This window comes from Rhinolophus hipposideros, assembly GCF_964194185.1.
Source record: "Rhinolophus hipposideros genome assembly, chromosome: 17".
In the NCBI taxonomy this organism is placed as follows: domain Eukaryota; kingdom Metazoa; phylum Chordata; class Mammalia; order Chiroptera; family Rhinolophidae; genus Rhinolophus; species Rhinolophus hipposideros.
The window spans coordinates 22,179,359-22,193,086 of NC_138063.1; the positions used below are offsets into that span (position 1 = coordinate 22,179,359).

General features: G+C 48.2%; 1 protein-coding gene across 1 annotated transcript in view; it reads right to left on the bottom strand.

The window, feature by feature from the left end:
* Window positions 1-715: 715 nt before the first annotated feature.
* The window catches only part of ARK2C (arkadia (RNF111) C-terminal like ring finger ubiquitin ligase 2C), a 96,993-nt gene continuing 83,980 nt past the window's right edge, over window positions 716-13,728 (bottom strand). The window contains exons 4-8 of the mRNA XM_081079011.1: window positions 11,445-11,574; window positions 9,546-9,650; window positions 9,114-9,209; window positions 5,094-5,200; window positions 716-4,555 (exon numbers count right to left, since the gene is read on the bottom strand). Coding sequence (XP_080935137.1) covers window positions 4,438-4,555; window positions 5,094-5,200; window positions 9,114-9,209; window positions 9,546-9,650; window positions 11,445-11,574 — 556 coding nt within the window. The 3' untranslated portion in view covers window positions 716-4,437. The remainder of the gene's footprint in view (window positions 4,556-5,093; window positions 5,201-9,113; window positions 9,210-9,545; window positions 9,651-11,444; window positions 11,575-13,728) is intronic.

Consider the following 13,728-nt stretch of genomic DNA (forward strand, 5'->3'; position numbering starts at 1 on the left):
CCGAAGGGAACATTCTGGAAGCAGAGAGATTTGGACCCCAGGTGGAGAGAGTGACCTCTACTGTCCCCGGACTACCTTCCTCAGAGGATGAAGGCAGGGATGGCTGAGGTTGTGGGAAGGGTGATGGAAGAAGGAAAAACAGGGTAATGATGGGGCTGGGGGTTGGAGGGCCAAGGGTAGCAAGTGAAAGGATTACCCCCAGTCTCTGACGAGTGCAAATTATATTTATATATGTGCTAAATACAGTCACTATATTGGAGTTTTTCACTAGATCACAGCATACAGAATCAAAGGTTTGCATTTCGTATGGAATGTATCCAAAGAGGCCAGCACCACAGTAGGACAGCTTGCAATCACACACCCTGATAGTTTGGACGAAATAAAGTTCGCGGAATTTTATTTAAATTTTTTTTTTTTTGTATTCGTAGTTGTTTGTCATCGTACCAATGCATGCAAAGCATTCCACTCCCAGAAACAACGCCAAAATGAGGTAATAGGAGTAATAAAAAAAATTAGTATCCTTTCTAAATAAATAAATTATAATTAAAAATGCAAAACAACTATAAAAATAATTAAATAAGAACCCACGATATCTACAAGTTAGTCATAAATTATGATTGTTAAATATAAGGCATTTAAACTCACAAAACCCTGTAAACTAGCAACGTGCCATGTTTTTGTTTTTTGTGTTTTTTTTTTTTTCATTTTTGTTTTTCTATCAGCTGAAATCGCTCTAGCATTTGCTCTACGCGCGCAGGAGATGAAACACGAGGGGGAGACCTGACAGACGTTGCTACAGCCCCACTCGGGGAGTGTGTGTCCCGCCAGCAGGCGAGGGGCTTGGAGGATTTCTTCAGGGGGAAAAAGAAAATCTGGTGCTTTTTACTCACCATTGAAAAAACTGTGCTTGTTCATTAGGCGTAAAGAGTTAAGAATACTTGCACGGAGGCTGGGAACATTTGCAGAAGAGGAGTTTGAGTCCTGCCACAGGTGATAGGCAAGGGCTCCAGGGCCCCAGGGGGTCCCGGCAAGTGGAGGAGCTCTGTGCCCCCGCCCTCTGCCCGCGCAGTCTGGGCTTGTGGCATTAGTTTCAGTGATTGGCAGCCTCAGTGGACCCACTGCGGCCCGGGCTGTGCTGTGGCTAGGAGGCCCAACTTGACCCTGGGGCAGCTTTGGCCCCAGAAGGCACTCATGCGTCTCAGTCAGGAAAGGGTCCGAGTCCCTTGAGTTGAGCAGAAGGAGAACAACAGGAGGTCTCACCTCCTGGAGGTGGTAGGTGTGAGATGCTGAGGTCTGAGCCTGCCTCTTCTCTACTCTTCCCCGGCTCCCAGACAACGGGGGAGGGGGCCTCGAGGGAGCAGAAGCACAGACCCCTGTCCTCTCTTCCCACCCTGATGGCTGCCCGGCTACGGTTGCTGGGAGGTGCCTTGGTCCACGTCACCTCCTGTGCCTACCTGTAGGGGAAGAGGGCCCCAGAGAGAGCGGAAAAAGAGGGAGGCTTTAGAATCTACCCCCAGCAGCTGACCTCTCCCCTCCAGGTGAATCCCACCTACCCCAGTCAGTGCCTAAAGTTCGCCTGGGGCAAGCAGAGAGCCTGCAGATAATTGGGAGGAGGGGACCACGCCCCACTCTCAGGCTCTGAAACAGATGTTGGTGCCCACAGCAAATCATTTCAACAGCTCAGTCAGCACACGACTCTAAGGACTTGAATGATGTGTTGATGTTAGAAGGATCAGAGAATGTGAATGTTGGAAGAAAATTTAGCAAGCATCCAATCCAACATCCGTGTGTTACAGCTGAGGCAAGCAGGTTTCTAGGTCTGCCCACTTTGTCACGAAGAGCCAAGACTGGGACCCAGGAGGCCAGCTCTCATTCCATCTGGCCTCCGCACAGACTCCCTCTACCTGCTAGCTTTTCAAACTGGCCTTGGAGAGAAGAACAATAAACTAAGAGGGGAGGAACCTTCCCTAGGCCACCCTGGCTACCTCTGGATCGAAGCAGGCTGGGGAGGATTCCCAACTCGCCAGGGCAACTATTATAATAACTAGCTTTCCCCCAAATCCTGACTCAGAAGCACTTTCCACGCTGGTGAGGTCTCCAGCCGTTTATCCCTAAAGACATTGCTCACACACTGGAATCACTGAACGGAAGGGACAAAGTCATGCTCACCGCCGTCAACCCTGAATCAGGCTCTTCACCAGTTCTGCACTGTTTGTGTCTTAGCTCCTGGGCTAGACTGTATACTCCTTGAGACGGGGATGTAGTCTTCTTTGCTATTGTCTCTCCCAGCGCCTGCACTGGCGGGCACCCATGAAGGTGGGCACGCAGTGATCATTGCCTTAATCTGAGGGTTCCTCAAGGAACCCTCCCACAAGGAGCCACCTCCTTCATTCTCTGCCTGTAGGTGTCCAGAGCCGTCATCCCTCCACCTGACAGCTCCGGTTGTGCGAAAAGCTTCTACCTCAAGCCGAAATCTGCCTCCCAGTCATTTTTACCCGTTGGTCCTGGTTTTATCCCTTGTAGCAGCAATGCAGACTCAGATTTCCTTAACTTTGTGGAATTTCTTCATATATGTGGTAAATATCCTATGCCCTGTAGTCTTCTCTTATTGTGATAAGGGCATTGGGACTGGGACAGAGGGAGGCTTTGAGGGCAGTGCAAATGAGGGACAGGAGGAGGGAGATGGGAAAGGAGGAAGAGAGCAGAACTCCAGCTGAGCTGATGTTTTCCTCCTCCAGATAAAGAAAGTTGGGCTGGGATTGGGGGATTTGGTGCAATTTGGTGGATTTTCCCATCTCCATGCTTCTGTCCTCCCGTCTCTCTGCTCGTTTGAGGTTCAGAAAAATTGTGGGGTGGTGCAGAAAGACACACTGTGCAGTGTCGCCTGGAATTTCCAGCTCTGTCTCTCCTACCACCTCCATCCCGGAACCCCAAGGAGGTTCCCAGGAGAGAGCGTGAATGTGTTGGGCAGGTAATATTGATCCTCATAACGTCTGGGTGACATAAAGGAAGTGGAAATGGGGATGCACTGGTGTTTCTCTCCACTCTAAGGAGAAGGAAACTGAGGCACAGAGAAAGAAAGGGACTTGCCCAAGGTTATCGAAGAGTCAGAGAAAGAGCCAGAGGCTAGGGGCACGCACCTCCCAAACCCCGCCAACGTGGTCTCAGGGCCAGGGCCAAGGCTGAGGGATTCCATCAGGATCTGACACATCCTAAAGGAAGCTCTCTGTCCTCCAGGCCCACAGTGTTTGACCATAGCGCCTGCGTGCTAGCTGAGAGCACTTTGCCCAAGACCAAGCATTCATCACCTACGCTATCTTATCTTCATCATCGGGGTCAGTTTTTGCATAGGGAGGCAGTGGCTAAATTGCCAGGTTGTGACAGGGCATGAGCACAGCCCACAGGAAGAATCTGGCATGAGCAGGGACATCCTGATTCTGAGGAACCCAGGGCCAGCTTTCGTTGAAGGCGGGCCCCTCCCTGGTTCATTGTGGAGCCTGGGGGACAGCTAGAGCTAAGTAGATAGGCTCTGGAACTGGAGATCCCTCCTTCAAGACAGAATTCTCCTCCTACCTACTCAAACTCTACTTTCCCAACCCTGGCTCAGCCCCTCAGAAGCCCACCTAAGATTCCCATCTGCTCCTTTTCTAGTCCTCCCCTTTCCCACACGCCCCTCTTCTATGCTCCGTGCACTGTAAACATGAGAAAAACAAAAGCAAAGGAAAAAAACAAAACCAAAAACAAAACAAGAACCCCCCTCCCGCCTCCCAACCTGGGTGAAAAAAAAAAATCCTTTTTCATCATAAACAGGATTTGGCTTTTTTTTTTTTCACCATTTTTTTCCTTTTCTCTCCTAAAGACGGGAAGATTTGGGCTGTCGTTGGTTGGTTCAGTCAGGCACCAAAACAAGAAACTCAATGAGAAATATTTGGTGCAAATTCAGTAATAGCGACATGTCCACCACAAGATGACTAGAGCACCACACACAACATTTTTCTTAAGCTAACATGCTCCGGCTGCCATCCACAGAAATAGCTAGAGACCCCTACGTGGTTTCTACGTGGTCGAGAGGTATATATACAATCCTTCAAAGGACAGGATTGAGGGGCCGGTCTATCGGCTAGGACCTTCAGGATCACATTTAGATTCCCAGCAGCGTGGGCCCCCCCTTCCCACCCCTGCTCTGGGCACGGCCAGCTCCCTCCTTCCCGCGCAGCGAGGTGGATGGGGGCAGTCACCATTCTGGATGGAGGGGTCCTCCCCGCCACCCTTCCTTTCCCTCAGACACTGATACCACCAACTCCTCTTTCCACAAAATGTGCTTGCAGGCTTCTCCTCTACGTCAAATGGCTCAGAAGGCAAAGTTTGGCTGCAAGGGCTATGGCCGTGGGGGGACCTGGTGAAGGAAAATGGGGCATCCACTGGCTAATTCCTCCCTCAGCTGTCGGCTCCCAGTTGTGTCTCAATGTCCACCCGGCAGATGGGGCATTTCTTGCTCATGGCGAGCCATTGGTCCACACACAGTTGGTGAAAGAGATGCATACATGGTAGGCGCCTGAAAGAGAAGGGGAGAGTCAGGAATGGTTGAGCGGTAGGGGCCCAGGTCTGTTCCAGAAACTGAGGAGTAGTGGCTACTCCAGGGACCAGTAGACTCACACCTGGGACCACTGGGGGATTGGCCAAAGAGCGTCTTGGGAGCCCTGCCATGGAGTGAGGTTGGGAGGTGGCTGGGATGGAAAGTCATGACAAGAAGGAAAGCCCCAAAGCCCTCTTCTCCATGAAGCTCTTTCATTTTAGCCTCAAACAACGCCATGACTTTGTCTAGGACCCATCCAGGCCAAATATCACACTGTTCTCTTAAACGTAGTATCCATGAGTCCACACCTATAGGCACCACATATCTAGAACGTCCCACACCCCATCTTCCTAGAACAACCACAAAGCACACTATGACATAGTTGGCAGGCACACGCGCACACACACACACACACACACACAACACTCACACACGCACAAGCAAACCCCACCCCAGACCCACTGTGCATGATTGACCCAAGAACAAAGAGAGAGGGGGTCCAAGGCAGACCTCCTACCTCACATCTTCTCCATCTTCCAGCATAGACAGACAAATTGTGCATTTCTCATCTGTATCTGACTCCTCTCCCTCTTCTTTCTTGCCCTTGCCATCTTGGGGTCTTCGCTATGAGAAGCAGAGGAGGAGCATTTGTTACCTGGAGTAGACTCACCTGGTTGTCACTGTCTTTCATCCACAGCCTCCCCCACTCCCTTACAGCCTCTTCCCCACCTCCGTGCCCCTGTAAGTCAGTCTCTTTTTAAGTTCCTAAGTAATACCCAGGCTTCCCATGCTCTTTCTAGATCCTTTTCCCTGCCTCCTCCCCAGCCCTCTTCTTTGCTGAGGATACAGAAGATTAAAGCCCAGTGAAGAAGAGGCCAAATGGACTTTAATTTTGTTGTTCCAAGCAATTCATGTCCCAGGCATGAACTTTATACTGTCCTAGGACCATAGAGTTTGGAAAAAAATTGTGTACTGATGTACCAATCCTTTGCCAAATGATGGCTGTGTATAAACAGCTCCCTCCTTTCTGTTCCCCTCATGCTGTCCACTTTTCCTTCCTCCCTTTCCAGCCTAGATCCCTGCCTCCCAGCTTCTCCCTCCACTTTTAAGTCCAGCATTCATCCATGCACCTATTCATTCCTTTCCTTCCTTCCTTCCTTCCTTCCTTCCTTCCTTCCTTCCTTCCTTCCTTCCTTCCTTCCTTCCTTCTTTCCTTCCTTCCTTCCTTCTTTCCTTCCTTCCTTCCTCCCTCCCTGTCCTCTTTTTCTCTCTCCCTTCCTTCCACTCACTAATATCTATTCATTTATTCATTCATTACTAGATGAAGGCAAAATTCTTCAATCTGACATTAACATCTACAATTTGTACCACACTGCTATTTTATATTGTTGGATTTCTCTTCCTGTCCAGAAAGTTCCTTAAAATAGGCACTAGTTCCAACATAAGATCAGTCATTATGCAGACACTGTTTATACTTATTGACTTAAGTGTCCTGTTTTAAATTGAATGCTAATTGTTTGAAAATAGTTAACCACTGTGTAGAAAGTTCCAAGTGCTTAGATGGCATGGACTGTGGACCCCTCTCCTTTAGGCATCACCCCACATTTGGCCAAGTATCCTTAATAAATATTCTGGGAAGGAAGGAATGTAATCAGTGAATGAAATCAGCCCATCTTTTGTGTTTCCATCTTCATCCTCTGCAGTGAAACACCCATGTGAAGAAAACCAGTCCTTCTGTCCCCTCTCCAGGAATAAGCAGACTTAAAGATCATTTTGCCAAGAGAAAAATCTGGAGAGTCATAAGATGAAGACCACCTTGACCTTGGGGCCAGGCCTAGATGCCAGGTCTTTTCACTCTGGTCCTTGGTCCTAAGCTCTGGAGTTCCTTAGTCTGATTTGTCTATAACCTCACTGGGACATCCAAGAATATCCATGCCTTCTGCTCTTAGCCTCCCTGTGTCCTACACCCCACTGTAAACCACCCCAGGCTACTGCAATAAATTTCTCCCTAATCCAGAATCCAGAAAAATTAGAATGACATTCATAGTCCCACATAATTGTCATGGCTTTTCAGTATGAATGGAGCCATGATGATCTGCCTGCCTCAGAGCCCAGCTGTGTTTCCTGAGGAGGGGCCTGCTTTGCATTGGCCCTGTGAGAAAAGGCATGTTTGATAAAAGATACCATTAAGAATCCACTACTTGCCTATTTTGTATTGTTTATTTCCCCACAATTATTCATGATTTCCTCTTTATAGTTAATAATTTAAACTTAATAGTCTTATTTTGTTTTACTATATCTAATCTGTATTTCTTGCAAGTATTCTCTTTTCCAATCTTACCCTATTTCCTCTTTTGTGTTTTCGATCTTTTAGGTCTTGTAGTTTTTGTCTTCTCTTTTCATTTATATAACTGTTATTTTAACTTTAACCTTTTTCAGCATTTAACATTTTTTATCCCTTTTGCCCATACCTTCTCAATTTCATTAACATTCACGTGAATGTTACTGATTTTAATTTTATGTCATTTTCATGTCTTTTCCTAGTTCTTATTCTTTTTATATTTTTCTATTTGATTATATTTTTGTATACTTTTTATTCTTATATCATTACTATTTTGAAATATCCTTTTTGTTTTATATTATTTTACTCTCAGTTTAAATTTTTAAAGTTTTTTTTTTCCACATTTTATTTGGGTCCTAAACTTTATCATGTCTCATTTTAAATTATTCCTATTCCTTTTTAATAATATTTTTATTCCGCTAATTCTCCTTTTATTCTCATTAGTTTTCTTAATTAGTTTCAGGTGTACAAATAATATTATAGACATTTACCCCCCTCATAAAGTGATAAACCCCCTCCCCCAATCTATTACCCCTCTGACATCATATATCGCTGTTACAGTTCCATTGACTATCCCCTATGCTGTACTCCATATCCTGTAACCATATATGTATGTGTGTGTATATATATGTGTATATATGTGTGTATATATATATGTGTGTGTGTATATATATATACATATATATATAAACTTGTAGTTGACATTCATTATTGTTCAGCTTCAGGTGTACAGTGCAGTGATCAGGCATCTACACCATCCCTGAGGTGGTCTCCCTAATAAAACAAGTATCCATCAGATACCCTACAAAATCTTTACAACATTATCAGTTATGCTCCCCAAACTGTCTTTCATATCCCTGTGGTAATCTTGTGTTTACCAACTTGTGCTTTCTAATCCCTTCACCTTCTCCCTCATCCCCATCCCGCTCCTCATGTAAGACTGGACTTGGAATTATTTTCTAAAGACAAGTCTTAGCCTTCAGTGCAAGTGCTCCTTTGCCCAACATACTCAGATAAAAATATTTATTTCTCTGTACACCGTCTTAGTATACCCATTAACAAGTCCACATGTACACACATACCCAACCTCCTTCCCTGTGTCCTGCCCCCTCCCTATGTCCTGCACCCCCGTGTCCTGGCCCCCCGTGGCCTGACCCCCCATGTCCTGCCCCCACCGTGGCCTGCCCCCCAGTGTCCTGGCCCCCCATGTGTCCTGGCCCCCCGTGTCCTGGCCCCCCATGTCCTGCCCCCCCATGTCCTGGCCCCCCGTGGCCTGACCCCCCATGTCCTGCCCCCACCGTGGCCTGCCCCCCCAGTGTCCTGGCCCCCCGTGTCCTGGCCCCCCATGTCCTGCCCCCCATGTCCTGGCCCCCCGTGGCCTGACCCCCCGTGGCCTGCCCCCCTGTGCCCTGCTCCCTGTCAGGCCCACAGCTCCCCTCCCCTCCCAGCTCCTATTCCCACTCTGGCTTGAGGGGAAAGAACAGAAAACTGCTGGCCTAGAAGCCAGTGCTGCTGAGGGGACTGTGAGGGTGGAAAGGGGTGGGCACGGCAGGCTGTGGACTGCGGGGAACAGACTCAGGGTTAAGAGGTCCCTGCACCCTGTATGACCTCATTTAGTTAATGTCTTAGGGTCAGCCCTTTGCGGGGCATATATCTGTGAAATGGGATGAAGATCTCTGCCTGGCCCATCTCACAGGACTGGAGTGAGGAACGAAAGAGACCCCAAAGACAGCCCATGGGCCTGGCCTGCTGGTCCCGTCTGCTCTCTGCCAGGGGCTGACCTTCTCATCACTGCAGGTGCCCAGACCGCAGAAGGATCAGGTTGTGTTTGGGCGCCTGCAAGGGTGGAGCTTCACCAGCTTCATGGAAGGAAGGTGGCGATATTCCATTAAAGCAGCGAAAGGCTGATTGAAAATCTTATTCCCAGACAGCTTCTTCATGTTACTGCCCTAAAACATAATTCCAGCCTTCCAACCCTCTTTACTGGTAGGAGGCCCCCATCTCCCATTCTGGTCACACCTGGTAGAGGCAAGGGACACGATCCTGGGAAAGTATCACTGCTTCAGAGAATCTATCTAGAGCAAAGGCTTCTAAACTTTGGACTGTGCTCCTCTGTGGACAATTAGGTCAAGGTCAACTATACAATTCGTACCTCCAACCTGCTAACTATGCAGGGTGGCCTGCTGGCCAACTCACCTTCTTATACTTGTGGGGGAAGGTGAACCTCTCAATGGTATTCTGTACAGCTCCCCGAGTCACATTTCCCAGCCTGTCCTCAAGCTGCAGCAGCTCCTGCAAAGAGAAAATATGAGATATGTGCACTCTGTGCATGCAAAGGCACACATATACACACGATAAGGAAGAGGGGCACTGAAAAATGTTAGCAGGAAGAACTCACATAGCCATTGGGAAGAACTTGTCTGATGCTGAAAGATCTCAATATCTTTACTCATTCTCTCTTTTTTTCTCTCTCTCAAGAGGTTCCCCTTCCCACCCATGCCCCACCCACTAGCAGGGGGGACAAAGAGGCGACACAATGAATGATAATGATGAATGATAATGGCTTCTCCACCAATCCCACTGGAGTCAGGCTGGCAGAAGGATTCCCGGACAGAGGGGTGGGTGTACCTCGTAGCTCTCCCTCACCGCAGAGGTGTGTCTGCTGGGGTTCAGCCCTTGGAGAGCAAGGAAGTGAAGCTGAGGGTAAGGGTAGTTTCGGATTTCATGGACGACCTGTTGGGGAGAAAATGCTTCAGATAAGATTCAAGGGTCCATGAGCCCAGCATTGGACTCCTCTTTCCGGAAACTCCAATCTGCACACCCTGAGATTCTGTGGGCAAAAGTGCCACCTTTCCTGCTCCTGGGTCCCCCTCTTCTCCTCAAGAACCAAGCTTGTGTTAGACCGGTCCCAAAAAGAATAGCAAAATCAGTAAAGTAATGCCTAACCTGAGGGGACAGTTATTTCATGGCAGGCACTGCTCTAAGTCCTTCAAATGACTAACAAATTTAATTTTCTCATCTGATCTATAATGTGAATGCAATTACTGTGCTCATTTTACTAACAGGGTAAATGAGACACAAACAGATTAAGTGGCCCAAGTTATGCAATTGAGTGGCGGGACCATGATTTGAAATCCAGGCAATTGGGGGACAGAATCTATTCTCTTCCCCTTGACTCTGCACTGCCCAACCAGGGTGGGGCAAGTGAGGCCTCAAAATGTAAGGGGGCACTAAAACATTCAGTCATCAAGATAAAGAATATTTTAATGCGATATACTTTTTAAGCCAAAATTAATGCAAAAAGTCCATAATGAACAAAATACCAAATTATTAAGTAAAGACAGAATTTGTCCCTCTACTTGCATGGTGCTGCCTCACGTTGACCCAGGTGTGAGTCAGAGGGGCAGGTGTCCAGCCTAGCTCCTCATCTTACTCACTGCATGACCCTGGGCCATCACTTAACCTCTCTATGCCTCAGTTTACCAATTTGTAAACTAGGGATACTACCTTTTTGTGTGGGGGGTTGTTGAGAGGCTTAAATGAGATCATCCATAGAAAATGCTTAGAACCGTGCCTGGTATGCAGAAGGGGCTCAATAAATGTTAGCTTTGATTCTTAGGAGAAGGTGCCTCCAATGATGGTGAACCATAGAACCTCAGAGCTGACAGGACGTCTGACATGACCTGCCCAAGCCTCTCATTTTACAACTAAGGAGACTGAGGCGTTGAGTAGGAAGAACTTGTCTGATGTTGAAAGGCAGAGGCAGAGGGTTGGAAGGCTGGAATTATGTTTTAGGGCAGTAACATGAAGAAGCTGTCTGGGAATAAGATTTTCAATCAGCCTTTCACTGCTTTAATGGAATATCGCCACCTTCCTTCCATGAAGCTGGTGAAGCTCCACCCTTGCAGGCGCCCAAACACAACCGGATCCTTCTGCGGTCTGGGCACCTGCAGTGATGAGAAGGTCAGCCCCTGGCAGAGAGCAGACGGGACCAGCAGGCCAGGCCCATGGGCTGTCTTTGGGGTCTCTTTCGTTCCTCACTCCAGTCCTGTGAGATGGGCCAGGCAGAGATCTTCATCCCATTTCACAGATATATGCCCCGCAAAGGGCTGACCCTAAGACATTAACTAAATGAGGTCATACAGGGTGCAGGGACCTCTTAACCCTGAGTCTGTTCCCCGCAGTCCACAGCCTGCCGTGCCCACCCCTTTCCACCTTCACAGTCCCCTCAGCAGCACTGGCTTCTAGGCCAGCAGTTTTCTGTTCTTTCCCCTCAAGCCAGAGTGGGAATAGGAGCTGGGAGGGGAGGGGAGCTGTGGGCCTGACAGGGAGCAGGGCACAGGGGGGGGCAGGACACGGGGGGGGGGGGGCAGGACATGGAGGGGGCAGGACACAGAGGGGGGCAGGACATGGGGTCCAGGACACAGGGGGGAAGGCCATGGGGGAGCAGGGCACGGGAGAGCCTCAGGCCTCAGCCCACCATGGCCCCCAACAAGAGTCAGTTGCCAGGCAGAGCCCCTCACTCACCATCTGCGTAGAGGAGGAGTTTCTGGGAAAGTGGTGCATTCGAGGCGTTGCTAGGTAATGCTGATAGTGCTGAGGGATGGGCCGCACCTGGAACTGCGCAGGACTCAAGCCGGCGTCCACACTGAGATCCCTGCGGGGACACGGCCCCAGTGAGCCACAGGCAGTGGGACTCAGCCGGGGGTCACAGACGGGGCCTCAGATATCAAGCCGCTGCTGTGGCGTCAGTCACAAACTGCCAGAGCTGCAGCGACTGGACCTCACCAGGTCCATCCCTTCTCTTTATAGAGATAGAAACAAGACCCTGGGAAAGAAAGGGCACTGCATGGTCTGAAGGGACTAGAACAGCCAAGGCTCCACACGACTTCTTCACCGAGTGCACCAAAGCACCCGCCTAAGACACAGCCCCTCCCCAAGAAGAATGCTAAAAGAATCCAAATTGAGCTGGTCAGGGATTCAGAGCAAACACAACGTCCGGAGAAAGCAGAAGGTGCAGCAAAGGCCATGCTCCTACCACTTAGAGAAAACAATGGAAGAGGGATCTCAACAGCAGTGAGGCAGGAAAAGCTGTTCTGAATCGCAGCCCTCACCCCACTCCTAAAGTATAGCACAATTCGTTTCACTTAAAAACTGGTCAACTAATGCAAGTGAAAAGGAACCAGAGCTTCTTGGAAAATGGCTGCTTTCAGGCCTGGGGCAGAAGATGTGCAAATTGAGACTGAAACATCTTGTAATAACTGAAAGCGAGGCAGTTATTAAACACTACCGAAGTCATGTCAAAAGGATTCTGGAACCCTCCTGAAGAGGTTCCCACTGGCCAGAGTTTGGACAATTTGCATGTCAATGAGTATAATTGCAACAGATTCAAAGATCACATAGGTACAAATCCATGAGAGTGAAACGATACTAAAGAAAATTGGTCCCTTTGAAGGATGCTAGGGAACCAAGTCCTCATTTTGAAAACTAGTAAATAAAGGGGGTGGGGGGGGGACAAGCATCTATCTTGCCTTTCCTTTATTAACTGTACTTCAGGGTAACAAGTAGCCGATGAACAGAAATTTCTCTTTGTAAAAGTTTTCTTGCTAATAAATGAAGACGGAATGATTCAATTATTTGTCACCTTTTTGTATCCCCTAAAGAAATAAAGCATCTAGGCAAAGATCATCAACTGCTACTAACATCACAAAAGGAGAGGCAACCAGCTTCCTGCTGGAAAAACCAACACCACCTCTAAAGTATTTCTGCCAAAAAACAAGAGTTGAACCTGAATCTGCTCAAGCCTTGGTCTAAGTGCCAATGTATAGGGAGGTAGGAAACTGAGGGGACATTGTAAGTGATACCACCAGGGTGTGACGAGCAAAATCTAGATAAGTGGAAACTACAGGAAAAACAGCCCAATTTCTTCAACAAAAACACTGGGGGGAAAAATATATATGAGGGGTGATAAAGATGAACTGGGACGTGAAGGAAACTGGTCAGGCTGGGAGGTCTGTGGGCAGAGCTGGGCTCCTTGAACTCTAACCTCCTTTTCATAAAAGTCAATGGTTCTAACTTCCAGTCGCCCTGCCGTATGTATATCCGCCATCTTGGCATATGGTCAGAATGTCACGTGGCTCGTGGGGTCTGCACATTCTCATGCTGCTGCAGTACTTTTTCCTTTTCCCGAATAAATCCTCTTGGTGATGGACTACCTAGTTGATGTTATTGTTTAGTCAACAGGGGCATGAAAGAAATGTCTGCTTCCAGCTGTGATGGATAGATAAAATATAATGTACATATGCCTATATTTTCTCTATATATTAGCCCAGATCCCTGGAATAACTCTTGATGTCCTTTGGGAATCTGTCCTTCAGGAAATGAAGTTAAACTCTTGAAGTAAACGTAAAAATTCACTAGTCCAGCCGCTTGTTTCCACAGGTCCAACTGAGGCCTGAAGAAGGGCGATACCTTGGTCCTTGGCTCGCCAGTTAGGTCCACCAGGGTTTCTGACCCTTGCCTGAGCTCATCCCATGATCTGCCTCAGGGAAAGGAGTTCCATGGGGCACCCTCAGGTGGCAGAAACTCTGACTCTTAGCATTTACCCAGCAGTTTTAGGGAGCCCAGCAGATTCAAGGCAGCAAAGAGATGCTCAGGGAATTCTACCAAAAGCAAAGTCCCAAGGAACTTGGAATAGAGTCATTCCAATTCCAGGAATGCTGACTAGAGACGCAAAAGGAGAAGGAGGAGCTGCCTGGGTTGGGCCTGCACAGGTTCTGCGAGGTACCTCTCATCATTTCATCAGAAAATT